Here is a 14,964-nt window from a genome sequence, read left to right as displayed (position 1 = left end):
TTGAAGAACGAGCTGTTAAATGTGTCTTTGTTGGGTATAGATCAACTCAAAAGGGTTATCTTGCATACCATCCCACATCAAAGAAATTTTATATTTCTATGGATGTAACATTTCATGAAGATAATTTTTTTTTCAATTCTACACTTCAGGGGGGGAATGAAAATGAAGTGCAACATCATGATATTAGTTTATTTGACATTTCAAATGTAAAATTATCTTGTGGGGATCACTCTGCAGGAAGTGAGCCAGTCTTAAATATGGACATTCCACTTTTAGATAATACAGTGTCTTCCGATCATATCCAACTAGCTCAATCTTCTCTACAGGTTCAACATGACTCTTCAGAGGTATCTCTTTATCCTATCCTTGATAATACACATACATATGAAGTTGATCCTGTTTTTAATTCTGAAACTAATCATGAAATTGATCCTGGTTTACATGATCCTGTTTTTAATTCTGAAACTGATCATGAAATTGATCCTGGTTTACATGAGACCACCAACACACCTAACACTGAGTCGACAACTGTCCAATATATTCTTCCACCCCGGTCTAATCGTGGTCAACCTCCTGTCAGATATGAACCAGACCCTCAATCCAAAGCTAAATATCCCATTAGTAATTATGTGTCAACTCACAAGTTATCCCGGTCATATGCATCATTTGTATCTCAATTATCCTCAATTTCTATTCCTAGTAATGTACAGGAAGCTTTGGCAGATCCTAGATGGACCGAAGCAATGGCTGAGGAGATGAAACTTTAGAAAAGAACAACAATTGGGATATTGTGACTTTACCAAGTGGGAAGAAACCAATGGGGTGCAAATGGGTTTTTACAATAAAACACAAGGCTGATGGAAGTATTGAGAGGTATAAAGCTCGCCTAGTTGCTAAAGGTTACACTCAGTCTTATGGTGTAGATTATCAAGAGACGTTTGCGCCGATAGCCAAGCTCAGCACTGTGAGAATACTTTTGTCACTAGCAGCAAACCAAGATTGGCCTCTTCTACAATTTGATGTGAAAAACGCTTTCTTACATGGAGAAATTTTAGAAGAAATTTATATGGATTTTCCACCAGGTATGGCAGAGTCCATGATAAATTCAAATGGAATGAAGGTTTGTAAATTAAAGAAGGCTTTGTATGGATTAAAACAATCCCCAAGAGCATGGTTTGGAAGGTTCACCAAGTCTATGAAGGCTTTTGGCTATAAAGCAAGTAACTATGATCATACCTTATTTTTGAAGAAAGGAGAAGGTAAAATTACAGCCTTAATTATCTATGTAGATGATATGATAGTTACAGGAAATGACCAAGATGAGATTTCTAGTTTGCAAAAATATCTTGCATCTGAATTTGAGATGAAACAACTTGGAAACCTCAAATATTTTTTGGGTATTGAAGTAGCTAGATCAAACCAAGGTATTTTTCTATGTCAAAGAAAGTATACTATTGATTTATTATCTGAAACTGGGTTGCTTGGGTGTAAACCAGTTGATACCCCAATTGAACAAAATCATGTGCTTTTTCAATGTTCAAATTCAGCTAGCATAGATAGAGGGAGGTACCAGAGGCTAGTGGGAAAATTAATTTATTTGTCTCATACACGTCCTGATATTACCTATGCAGTAAATGTTGTTAGTCAATTTATGCATGATCCACGCAAACCTCATATGGATGCTGTTGAGAGGATTTTGAGATATTTGAAGTCTACTCCCGGAAAAGGAATTTTGTTCTCAAATCATGCAAACTTAGAGGTTGAAGGGTACACCGATGCTGATTGGGCAGGGTCAAAAAATGATAGAAGGTCTACCTCTGGTTACTTTACGTTTGTAGGAGGAAATCTTGTAACCTGGAGGAGTAAAAAACAACCGGTAGTAGCAAGATCTAGTGCTGAAGCAGAGTTTAGAGGCATGGCACTTGGGGTATGTGAACTTTTGTGGGTACGAAATGTTTTGTCAGATATGGGTTTTAAACCAAAGGAAGCTATGAGGTTGTACTGTGATAATACATCAGCAATAGCAATTGCTCATAATCCTGTCCAACATGATAGAACAAAACATGTAGAGATTGATAGACATTTCATCAAAGAAAAGCTTGAAGCTGGAGTAATTTCCTTTCCCTTTGTAAGATCGGAACTGCAGTTAGCCGATGTTCTCACCAAAGGAGTGACAAGCAGAGTGTTTAATGAGTCATTATTCAAGTTGGGAATGTGTGATATCCATGCACCAACTTGAGTGGGGGTGTTAAGATAAGTCAACTATTCTGTTAGCTAAATTAGGCAGTAAGATATTATGATAGCAGTAAATGTAAATTAGTCAATTGTACAGTGTGTAGTTAATTGGCAGCTGTCATTCCCTTAATAGAGGAGGAACTATAGGGAGTCTTGTGTAAATATGTAACGTTGCATTACTCTATGAAGATATATATGAAATTATTCTCTGAAACTTTTCTATAGGACCAAAAATACCTGAAGCATGCACCAACTAGGGACATCAGAAGGTGCATCAGACATATTAGAGATTGTCCCCTTAGGCATCCTTACCCTGTTTTTTTCCAGAAGTGGCTGTTTCCATAAAGTGAAAATAAATTTTAATATTGTGAATGATCAAACTCATCAAAGATTCATGACAAAATATCTTTGAAGACATCTCTTCCCTTTTAAAATTCAACTGCATTTTCAGATCGTATATTCTCTCAATGTTAACATTTATTTAAATTAGAGAACTATGATTTTAAACTCATTTTAATTGCAAACATTTTAAACAAAAGTAAGCTTGAATTGAGTCCATATAGAAATAATTTCATGAAATTTATCTTAGTGTACGTAATGAAACTGAGATGTTCTCCAGTGCAACTTCCTTTGTCTGGTAACACAGATCATTGGAATTGTTTATGTGAGAAAAATTGGTACAATCTAGTAGGACTATGATCATACTGTTTATTTATATTCTTCTAGAAACATGCATGTTGAATGGTATCATGAATTGTTTGTATATACATAAAAATCCTTTTCTACTATGTTGCAAAATTGGAATCTGATTATGAATTCTATGTCAATTTAGGTATGTACTTTCTTGTAATTGTTGACATCTTTCTTGGGTTTCCATTTTACAAGTATCTGTAATTATTTGTAATAATCGTATTCAGCCTATTTATCAGGCTTTGTTAAGTATAGCGCAGTCAATATAAACAGATTAGTATACACACTCTATTCAACATTAGAATAATATTCATAAATTTTTCCTACAAATGCCGTTGTTTCCTTCCCATTTCTCTGACAAGCAGTATTTATTCAAAGTTCTAAAAGTTTCTGCTATTAAGGTGCAATGGCAAGTGGCAACGGTCCTTGGTCGTCATCGTTCAAAGCCGAGGGTCTACATTGGAGTTTTGTAGTTTTGAGCTCTTGTTTATCATATGTAATTCTAGATAACTAACTAGCAATCACTTTCCACCAATTACTAGTACCATATGCATACACAAAGCATTCAATTCATTCACTAAATTGGCAACAATGATTTAAATTTCAAGTTCAAACCGAGTTTCTAAACACATTTGTATTTGAGTGGAAGGCACAAGCTGGTAACATATGAAACAGGATGGAACTGTTTGGATTACTTTCATTTGATGTTTCTGAGATATGAGATACAAATCTATAGTTATGTTGATTGTTCAAAAAGTGGTCATATGAAATTTCTATTTTATTGACTGATATGAGTAATATAACAGACAGAAGATTTAAGAAAAAAAAACAAAGAATCTACTTCCCATTGATTACAAGCCCAAAGGTATTTATGCAAGCTGAAAGTAAAGACTTAAGGGATCAAAACCAACCCAAAAGCAAACTGAAATAACAAACAAAGAGAGTGCAAGAGAATTATTGATCTAATAAGTAATCTCGTATGGATGTACACACACGCACACGACACTTTTCATTTGAATCTACACAACAGAATTGCTTCAGTATACTCACTCTAAATTTTGAAAAGAAAAATAATGCTTGTAAGTAAAAACAATGAAGTCAGACACAACTTTTACAGAAGTTAAACTAATTGTGAGTGCAGACCAATATTGCACAGATATGCCAATGAAGATACCTCACTTGGTGCTTGGCTCATTGGACCTATTTATGGTTATGAAGCAACGAGTCAGCACCTCTAGGACTACCAAGGTTTGGCTACGCGTCAGGCAAAGTACCACTCGACCCTGCAATTGAATGTAGAATTTGTTGGGGGGATGAACTCTCAGCAAGTCTAGGAGCTTTTGTTGAGGTGAGATTAACAGTGGAGGGGGAAGTCGAAGGTGCAGGTATGTTGGAAACTTCAACCTGCCAAGGATTGACTAGGTTTGGATTCTGCGGGATATTAGGTTCATCCCAGTTAACCTATGATAAGGAGATAAAAATTGGTAAGAATCAATATCAATAATTTGAAATATTTGATAAAATATATATAGTATATATGTATTTAGACATGAAAAGTTTCTTATCAATTAACAACATTACCCAAAATCAAGATCTACTTAGCATTAGGGGTATTTATCATGAGAAATGCTTAGAAGGTTCTTACACTTCATAACTATTTTTTACTGAATATCACTGGTGGAGCAAGTCTAGTAGGCAGTTGCATATAAAAACAGGTGTGATACAAACAATCGATTCTAAAACGTAATCTGATTACCTAAAGTATACATTAAGCGTCATGAGATATCTATCAAGTCCAAGAACAAGGGAATTAATAACGTTGGAGATGGAGATTCTGTAACGATTTTCTGTCTCATCAAGTATCATCTAATTATAGTTTTCAACATCTAAATGAATCATGTATCAACTTTAACACTCATATTTATCAATCAAATAATCTTAAGCATATGTACCTCAAGCATACGCCAATTAGGGACTTTAGAAGAATCATTAAAGACAAAAGAGATTGTCCCTAGAGGCTGAGAATTTGTCATCTATGAATTTGAAGATTCATGTTTCTTCAAAGGAAGTTTCACTCTCATTCCAGATTTCCAACCAATCTTCATGGCATCGTCAGCATTGTTAGCATCCAACACAAAAAGAATTTGTCATCTATGAATTTGAAGATTCATGTTTCTTCAAAGGAAGTTTCACTCTCATTCCAGATTTCCAACCAATCTTCATGGCATCGTCAGCATTGTTAGCATCCAACACAAAAAGAATTTGTCATCTATGAATTTGAAGATTCATGTTTCTTCAAAGGAAGTTTCACTCTCATTCCAGATTTCCAACCAATCTTCATGGCATCGTCAGCATTGTTAGCATCCAACACAAAATCACGCCAACCACTAGCTGTGGGATAATACACAACCTCAAACGCGGTGTTCTTCTCCGCCAATTCTACTGCATCCAAAACCTTAATCTCAGTTAAATTCCTGCCTCTTCACCCGCTTCATCTGTAGCGAACTTGGTATTCCTGCAAATTTCGACAAATATCTTTCCGACAGAGTTTTTGCTGAAAACAACAGAATCATTGGCTACGAGTTTCTTCTCTCATACAAAGTAAGACCAGCCAGTATGTAATCTACTGAGGTTCGCGTAGGTATAAGTGTACCCCCATTCTCAGCTTTTAAGGTCGGTGACAGTGATGTTCTGAGACTCGTCCAAATCAAGCTTGGGCAAGATCAAGTCAGAGCATTCACAAGGTACATGTAATACTCTTGTACAATCAGATTGTGTGAGAGTCTTGACATAGGAAACAAGATTGTTTCCATCGTCGTCTTCTTGGCCGGGAACAACAGGAGGAGGAGGTTCTTGGTCAGTTACGGGAGTTAGGATCAGTTTGGCAAAGACCTCGTCGGTGTGAGGATCAACAAAGAGATCAACGGCAGAGACAATGCATGGAATGGATGGACGGAAACGATCAAGAATGGTGATTGTGACAGTATTAGGGGAAGAACATGCATGTTCCAAATGACCTTGTGGGAAGTAGTAAACTTTAGAGTGAATCTTTGGAATCTTGACGTCGGGGCCAGCGCATATCTGCCATATTTTGGGGTCCAGAGGAGGTCGGTGAGGAAGAGACATGGCAGAGGTATTGCAGAAAATGAGAGAGAGAGAGAGAGAGAGAGAGAGAGAGAGAGAGAGAGAGAGAGAGAGTTCTATTGGGTTGGGTTACAAAATGTTTTAAGTTTATTTATTGTGTTTCAGTTATAGATGATTGGAGAGGATCCAGATCCATCCTTATCCAACCACTTAAAAGGTTAACCTAGACACACCTTTGTATCTCTAGCAAAACTCGATCGATCTAACTGTTCACGGCGATTCCACCCGTTTCTACAAATTTCCGATTCAGATCTCCAAAACGCACCTTGCCTCAGTTGTGAGTGTGCAGCTTAAAGATGAGCGCCTTTTGCCTAAAAAAACTAGAAAACTTTCGCAGAACATCATCTTCATGGAACCTGATTCTCTCGTCCCGCAAGCTCCATGATGCTTCTTCCACAGATATTTAAAACTAATGCGTATCTCAGTTTTCTTCTATATTATAATGAACACCAACGGTTTGTGAAATTTACTGTTAGACTCAATTCAAATGTATTGCAGCTCCTCCTGTTGAGAAGAAGCTTAAGCTTCTTGAGGATACGCAACAACTTTGTGAAAGCGAAAGTGACCACAAGGCATTAGACATTACATGGTTGAAAAATATAGACATTAGATGGTATGTTGCTAATTTCAAGGTTGAGCATATCATAAAAAAGATCGAGAATTTGCATGTATTGCAATCTATATTAGAGACTTGCTTGGAAACTAATCAACATTTTCTGGTACAATATATCTTACGTAACGCAGCTTCCATGTTTTTTTTTTCTTCTTCTTTGAATTATATTCTAATCCATTTCTTCGCACAATATGTTGCGTTGGATGAGTGACACAAGACTAGACGAGATGGGATTAAGAATGGCACAAGACTAGACGAGATAGGAGTAGAAATGACACCATTAGAGAGAGAGAGAGTTGGGGTAGCACCTATAACATTGTTTCTTGTTTGTCTTGTTTTACTAATATTTGTTTGTTCATTTTCTATTCATTTTGCTATATTGAAAATCAAGGTTTTTAAAATCTATTCCATCATAAGAAGCCATCCCCACTGTTTCGAGTTAAATGGAAAGATTTGCAGGCTTTTGGTACACTCTTGTGTAGTGATGAAAGATGTAAGTTTTAACTTTTTTTTTTTTTTTCTCAATATATGCTTGTTTTCTACAATGATATCTTTTGAAAGAAAGCTTTTTACTAATCTGGTAATGTATTTACTTTCATTATGCAGTTTGAAGGTGCTTACAAGATGGTTAATGAATTGCAGAAAAAGTATTTCAAATACAGAACAACAATGTATAATGCCATTATGGCAGGATATTTTTTCGAGGTACCATTGTTGGATTGTGCTGTCACTCAGATTTTCAACTATGAAGGCTTGTCTCTTTAATGACTTCATTTATTAAAAATATATATATTTAAATGAGTGTATTAAATCTATATAAAATAGTTCTTCCATATTCTCACTTTTTTTTGATATTGTAGAAAAACATCAGTGGTGGGTTGAGGGTTCTCAAAGAAATGCGAGATGCCAACGTAAAGCTCGATTCATACACTTTCAGCTACTTGATTGGAAATTGTGAAACAAAAGAAGAGATTAAAAAAGTAAGTTGAGTTTAACAATTTCATATATTCAAGTTTGGGGGCCTTTGAGCGGGTTTTTTCTGATCTGATTCCTCATTTCATGTGTCTTATCTCTCTAGTGGAGTTGGCTTGGTCCATTCTTCCTTTGTTTTGGGCGTCATGAGGGAGGGAGATTTCTTGTGTTGTTGTTTTTGTGATGGTGTTGGTTTCTTAGTTCCCCCTGGTAGTGTTGCATGTGTTCTTTTTATGTTATTGTTGGGTTTTTTTTCCTTGGGCCACCTTTGGTGTGCTTAGTCTCTGTGTTTATTCGAGATCCTTTTCTTGTATATATAATTTCCTTTCCAAAAAAAAAAGTTCATATATTCAAATACTTTCATCGACTTCGTCGTTTAGTTTTAAATCAAGTATTGAGATTAAGATTTGATTTTTCAATAATCGAGTTGCTAATTAGAATATTTATTTGTAGTATTATGAAGAGATGGAACAATTTGGAATCCACTTGACAAAAGAAGTTTTTGTATCCCTGATTCATGCATATGCAGCTTGCAGTGAATTTGATGCAGAAAAACAGGTATGTTTGTGTAAATATGCTGTCTTTCTACAATTTCTCATGTGGAGTGACCTTGTAAAGGACATAGCATGTTGTATGTCTCATGGTAGGGTTTTAGTTTATTATTAATATGTATACTTTCCACTTTCAACCTTAAAACTCATCAATCATTGTACATTCTTAGGATGTGTTATTTAATTTACATGGCGAGTTGGAGAGGGTGCTTCTCCTACTCAAGGAGCTGAGTGGTCAAGATTGGGTTGACGGTTGCAGGTGGGCTATCCTGTACTCAGTTCAAAACAAAAATTTAAGGTATGACGGCTCTTTTTTCCCAATATTAAATTATGATTTTATCCTGCCATTTGTTTATGTTCATTGTATATTTCGCAGTTCTACCATTGAACTGTTTAAACAACTCAAGGATTATTACAACAATGATGCATTCAAGAGAGGTGATCCTTTTTATTTAAAAAGAAAGGGACATGATCTTTTTGATGAAGTAAGTTTTTGTTTCCTTATGACATGAATATGGATTCGCGATTATTATAAGAATTAAATTTTGGTTTAATATTTCTGTGTGGATGAAGCGTGGATGAAGCATGACATATTTACTGGTCTCGTGTATGTATAGGCCTATTATCTAATTTTGAAATATGGGTCCACATATTTGCAATTTGGATTGGACTTGCTGGATCTAATAAGAAAAGAGCTTGGCCTTGTTCCTTCAAAACTGTGTCTTGATGGTCTCCTAACTCTTTGTGCCATATCAAGAGATTTGAATAATGCTCATTTGGTTTGGAGAGAATATGTATTTGCTAGACATCCTTATAGTGGATTAAGCTACTTGAGGTGGGCTTCTATCCTTTATATTCCGTTATAATATTTTCCTTCTCCTTATGATTTTACATTATGGTTGTAGTATGTACTCCCTCCATTTTAAAATGAATGTCATTTAAGGTTTTTACACACACTTTACGAAATATATTATTTAAAAGAAAAAGAGATGTTATTTTACCAAATTATCCTAATCAACTATTGGTTAGTTTTTCATTAAAGAAAAAATAAAACTTTAGAAGTAGTGTATATAGTATTAATTGAAGGGTACAATTGAAAAGAAAAAGTTATTATTGCATTGGAAATTGAAAGTGACATTCATTTTAAAACAATTTTTTTTTGGCTAAAACGACACTCATTTTAAAACGGAGGGAGTATCACACACTTTTGGCCTTAGGAGATCAAAAATCTGCTGACATTATACTCAAAAAAGTTCCAAACTCTTAGATTTTCCTCTCAAACTTTTACTTAGTGAAATTTTATCTAAACTTTCATTGGTCCCTTCTTTTTATAGTCTATTGTTTAGTTTACCATCTTTTTACTTACTTAATTCTTCTTTTTTGTTTGTAAAGTGAATAAGATAACAAGCAATTAAAAAAACTTGTAACTCATCAATTTATAAATTTAAATTCTACGTCAATATAATACTGAACGAGAGAATAGTTATAAAATATGAATGAAGAACCATTTGTTTATGAAAAGTGATAAATATTACCATGAGTGTAGGACCCGATTGGATTGACTTATATGTAAGCTTATGAAAAATAGTTTATGCAAATAAATTCTCACTTACGAAAATTGTATTTTTATAAACTATTTTTTCATAAACTACTTTGACTAGTTATAAGTAATACATAAAAGTTTATTTATTTTTATTTATATAAACTATTTTGCATAAGCTCAAAAATAATTCAGTGCAAACGACACTATAGTATATGTTTGTGTCTACTTTTGGAGGAGTCAAATTTGATTTTAAAGGTGTAGTATTGATTTTGTATTGATTTTGTTTATCTAAAAAATAAGTAGAATCGATTTTACCTCTAAATTTGATCGAATTTGGCATGTACTAGTGTGTTAACCCGTGTAACGGACGAGGACATGTTAATGTTTTTCAAACTCCATGATGCTTCTTCCACAGGTATCTAAAACTAATGTGTATCTCAGTTTTCTTATATATTGAATGAACACCAACTGTTTGTGAAGTTAGACTGAATTCAAATGTGTAGCTCCTCCGCTTCTTGACTACGCTTCAACAAGACAAGAGGAGAGGAAACAATTGTGGATTTCTAGAAAGGATACGCAACAACTTTGTGAAAGCGAAAGTGACCAGATTTCGGTTGTGTTGAAAAATATAGACATTGTATGGTTTATTGATAATTTCAAGGTTGAGCATATCGTAAAAAAGATCGAGAATTTGCATGGTGTGTTGCCTGCGTCCTCTATGTATGAAAAGCTAATTTTGTATTGCTGTAGCAAGGACAAGGTATAATTTTCATCTTTATTCATTCTTATATTACGGTTATCAAATCAAATAAATATAATTGTCATAAAGTCATCCATTGCTCCCTTCATATCAAATTCTGTTACCATCATTTTTCAACACTGCATTTCATTTTTCTTTTTCACTTATGCAGGTGGATGTGGCTATTCATGTTGTTGATAAAATGTGTGAAGCAGCAGGCTTTACGCTCTCTAGTCATGTAATGCAATCTGTATTAGAGACTTGCTCGGAAACTAATCAACATTTTCGGGTACTATATATCTTACGTAAAGCATCTAATCCATTTCTTCGCACAATATGTTGCGTTAGATGAGTGGCACAAGACTAGACGAGATAGGATTAGGAATGACACCATTAGAGAGAGTTGGGGTAGTTGGTAGAAAAGATGGTAGAAAATAGGCTAAGGTGGTTTGGACATTTTAGAATAGACTAATTGATCAGACGGAGGAGAGTGAGATTAGAAGAGGTAGAGGAAGACCTAGAAAAACTATAAGAGAAACTGTTAGGAAAGACTTAGAGGTTAATGAGTTGGATCCAGATATGGTTTATGATAGAAGGGGTTCCACCATTTAGAGGACTTGAACTGGTGACCTCTCTTTCAGTCACGTGACAACAACTTTACCGTTCCTCCAAGGCTAACCCTTAAACTTTTACAATTACATAATGAAATTTATGATTCCTTTTTCCCCCTTAATTGAAGCATTGTTTCTTGTTTGTCTTGTTTTACTAATATCCGTTTGTTCATTTTCTATTCCTTTTGCTATATTGAAAATTAAGGTTTTTGAAATCTATTCCATCATAAGTCGTCATCCCCACCATTTCGAGTTAAATGGAGAGATTTGCAGGCTTTTGGTACACTGTTGTGTAGTGATGAAAGATGTAAGTTTTACCTTCTTTTTTCTTTTTCTTTTTTTTCTTTTGTTTTCTTCTTAACGAATGTTTGTTTTCTACAATGATATATTTTGAAAGAAAGCTTTTTACTAACCTGATAATGTATTTACTTTAATTATGCAGTTTGAACGTGCGTTCAAGATGGTTAATGAATTGCAGAAAAAGTATTTCAAATACAAAACAACCATGTATAATGCCATTATGGCAGGATATTTTTCCGAGGTATCATTTTTGGATTGTGCTCTCACTCAGATTTTCAACTATAAAAGCTTCTCTCCCTTAATGATTTCATTCATTAAAAAATATATTTAAATGAGTGTATGAAATCTATTTAAAATAGTTCGTTCATATTCTCACTTTTTTCGATATTTTAGAAAAACATCATTGGTGGGTTGAGGGTTCTCAAACAAATGCGACTTGCCAACTTAAAGCTCGATTCATACACTTTCAGCTATTTGATTGGCAATTGTGAAACAAAAGAAGAGATTAAAAAAGTAAGTTGAGTTTAATAATTTCATATATTCAAGTTTGGGGGCCTCTAAGCGGGGTTTTTGGTCCGATTCCTGATTTCATGTGTCTTATCTCTCTGGTGACGTTGGCTTGGTCCATTCTTCATTTGTTTTTGTGTTGTTGTTGTTTTTGTGATTGTGTTGGTTTTTTAGTTCCCCCTAGTAGTGTTGCTGGTGGAATAATCCCTCAGTAATGTTTTGTCAGAACTACCTCTCCATTACCAAGGGAAAATTCCGTCAGTAATATTACTGACGCTCATATTACTGAGGAATTCATATCCCACAGATGTTCTTTTCATGTTATTGTTGGGTTTTTTTTTTCCGTGGGCCACCTTTGGTGTGCTTATTCTCTTTGTACATTCGTTATCATTTTCTTGTATATGTAGTTGGCTTAATTGCATGTTTCCCTTATGTTTATTTTAGTTTTCAAGTTGGTCCCTTATGTTTATTTTAGTTTTCAAGTCGGTCCCTATGTTTTAAAAGTTTCAAGTTGGTCCCTTACGTTTTAAAAGTTTCAAGTTGGTCCAAAACGTTACTCAAGTTGGAATAAGTTAGTCCCTTCCACGACATGATATTGAGTTTAATAAAACAAAAAAAAGTTAAAAAAATGTTTTAAAATTGATTTTTTAAATAAGTTAAGTTCCATCACCCATATTGTCAACCCGAATCTTTAAATTTAAGTGACGGAAGAGACAAACTTATTTCAACGTGAGTAACGTTTTGGACCAACTTGAAACTTTTAAAACGTAAGGGACCAACTTGAAACTTTTAAAACATGAAGGGCCAAATTGAAAACTAAAATAAACATAAGGGATCAAACATGCAATTAAGCCATATGTAATTTCCTTTCCAAAAAAAAAAATCCATATATTCAGATACTTTCAGCGACTTGGTCGTTAGTTTTAAATCAAGTATTGAGATTATGATTTGATTTTTCAATAATCGAGTTGCTAATTAGAATATTAACTTGTAGTATTACGAAGAGATGGAACAATCTGGAATCCACTTGACAAAAGAAGTTTTTGTAGCGCTAATTCATGCATATGCGGCTTGCAGTGAAGATTCTGAAGATTCTGAAGATGAAGATTCTGAAGATTATGAAGAGCAGGTATGTTTGTGTAAATATGCTGTCTTTCTACGGTTTCTCTTTTGGAGTGACCTTGTAAAGGACATAGCATGTTGTAAGTCTCATGGTAGGGTTTTAGATTATTACTAATATGTATACTTTCCACTTTCAACCTTAAAACTCATCAATCATTGTACATTCTTAGGATGTGTTATTTAATTTACATGGCGAGTTGGAGAGGGTGCTTCTCCTACTCAAGGAGCTGAGTGGTCAAGATTGGGTTGACGGTTGCAGGTGGGCTATTCTGTACTCAGTTCAAAACAAAAATTTAAGGTATGACGGTTCTTTTTTCCCAATATTAAATTATGATTTTATTCTGCCATTTGTTTATGTTCATTGTATATTTCGTAGTTCTACCATTGAACTGTTTAAACAACTCAAGGATTATTACAACAATGATGCATCCGAGAGAAGATCCAAGGGAAATGATATTTTTTATTTCAGAAGAATGAGCGGGGATGTCTTTAATGAAGTAAGTTTTTGTTTCCTTATGACTTGAATAAGGATTCGCGATTATAAGAATTAAATTTTGGTTTAATATTTCTGCGTGTATGAAGCATGACATATTGGTCTCATGTATCTATAGGCGTATTTTCGAATTTTGAAGAATGGTACCACATATTTGCAATTTGGATTGGACTTGCTGGATCTAATAAAAAAAGAGCTTGGCTGTGTTCCTCCAAAAAGGTGTCTTGATATTCTCCTAACTCTTTGTGGCGAAGAAGGAGATTTGAATAATGCTAATTTGGTTTGGAGAGAATTTGTATCTGCTAAATATCCTTATGGTTCATTAAGCTACTTGAGGTGGGCTTCTAACCTTTATACTATTTTTTCCCTTTCTTATAGTATTTTCCTTCTCCTTATGATTTTACTTTATGGCTGTAGTATGTATCACGTACTTTTGGCCTCAGGAGATCACAAATCTGCTGAAATTATACTCAATAAAGTTCCAAGTTTTTTATCTGGTATTGCTTCCGATCTGAAGAAGCGCTATTACCCAAAAATGGATGACGTACTGGTATCTGATACGTAGGGTTGGCAAAACGGGTCCAACAAGCCGGGCTGTCCTGTTTAGCCTGTTATTTTTAGCGGACTTGCTTCCTATAGTTGGTTCGCCCCGCTTAACTAGATGAAAAATGGGGCGGACGCGAGGCGCTTAACTCGTTTTTCTTTTATTTTTTTAGACTTGTATTATCCTTATGAGATTATTTTGCTATTATTGTGTATGATGTTGAGTTTGACAATTTGTTATTTACTAGACGTCTACCTGTGCATGCACATACAATATTTATAGAATTATTCTTAATAAACGGTGTACTTTAAATATATTGTTTTGAATATACGTGTGAATAATATTGGCCGTGCTTTCAATTTAGACCTTGAAGAAAATAGGTGCTTGAGTATTTCAAAGAGTTTTTTTTTATTTTATTTTAGTGAGTTCATCATTCAAAGTAAACAAGTGAATATTAGTGTTGTGGTTTAGTGGGACGGGGTTAGTGAAATACAACTAAAAGTGACATGGTTTAGTAGGAAAACTAATTAGAAGTCCGTGTTGATTTTTTTGGACGTGTTGGATTAGTGAAGAGGAATATAAAAATATATGTATCATTAAGAACAATAAGTACAGTCCTTTGGCACTATAACCATGTTCCAAATATTGGAAGCCATTATTTAGAATTTTCTAAATGGAAATAGGAAGATAAAAACATATTATGTTACGATTAAGAAGTTTAAATTCATTTATACACAGTTTTTTTTTTCTCTAAAGAAAAGTGTAAGAGAATTTAAAGATTGGGGAAAGTTATATATGGATGGAATGACTAGGATGAATCAAAATTTAAAAGTAGTACTTATAATGAGACTTTAAGATTACTTATATAGTGGGAGGTTGGATGAGTTCGGGAAAAAAATT

At 34.3% G+C, this 14,964-nt stretch overlaps 1 protein-coding gene and 1 pseudogene across 3 annotated transcripts; one reads left to right on the top strand and one right to left on the bottom strand.

Moving 5' to 3' along the window:
• Positions 1-3,882: 3,882 nt before the first annotated feature.
• On the bottom strand, positions 3,883-6,571 carry LOC146922540 (auxin response factor 17-like; annotated as a pseudogene). Its single transcript, XR_015012495.1, has 3 exons — positions 5,215-6,571; positions 4,878-4,978; positions 3,883-4,386 (listed from the first exon to the last, which is right to left on the bottom strand). The product of XR_015012495.1 is annotated as an auxin response factor 17-like (transcript).
• A 62-nt stretch (positions 6,572-6,633) lies between these two features.
• LOC146922539 (pentatricopeptide repeat-containing protein At4g21880, mitochondrial-like) lies at positions 6,634-14,362 on the top strand. 2 transcript variants are annotated; one of them, XM_085715409.1, is made up of 19 exons: positions 6,634-6,788; positions 7,074-7,175; positions 7,289-7,387; positions 7,543-7,662; positions 8,108-8,212; positions 8,376-8,503; positions 8,582-8,690; positions 8,823-9,040; positions 10,096-10,163; positions 10,252-10,508; positions 10,660-10,776; positions 11,304-11,405; positions 11,541-11,639; positions 11,792-11,911; positions 12,900-13,034; positions 13,198-13,325; positions 13,404-13,524; positions 13,639-13,856; positions 13,938-14,362. In XM_085715409.1, the coding sequence occupies exons 2-19, from the start codon at positions 7,167-7,169 to the stop codon at positions 14,083-14,085; spliced, it is 2,301 nt and encodes a 766-aa protein (XP_085571535.1). In that variant the 5' UTR covers positions 6,634-6,788; positions 7,074-7,166; the 3' UTR covers positions 14,086-14,362. The 2 variants fall into 2 exon arrangements, with proteins under 2 accessions (XP_085571535.1, XP_085571534.1); XM_085715408.1 differs by lacking the exons at positions 6,634-6,788; positions 13,938-14,362 and having other exon boundaries at positions 6,851-7,175; positions 13,435-13,524; positions 13,639-13,823.
• Positions 14,363-14,964: the final 602 nt, after the last annotated feature.

Source organism: Medicago sativa, chromosome 5 (genome assembly GCF_051527215.1).
Source record: "Medicago sativa cultivar Bolivia chromosome 5, Bolivia_mono, whole genome shotgun sequence".
Taxonomy (NCBI): domain Eukaryota; kingdom Viridiplantae; phylum Streptophyta; class Magnoliopsida; order Fabales; family Fabaceae; genus Medicago; species Medicago sativa.
The sequence above is the reverse complement of the archived record's forward strand: the minus strand, read 5'-3'. Positions and strand labels throughout refer to the sequence as shown.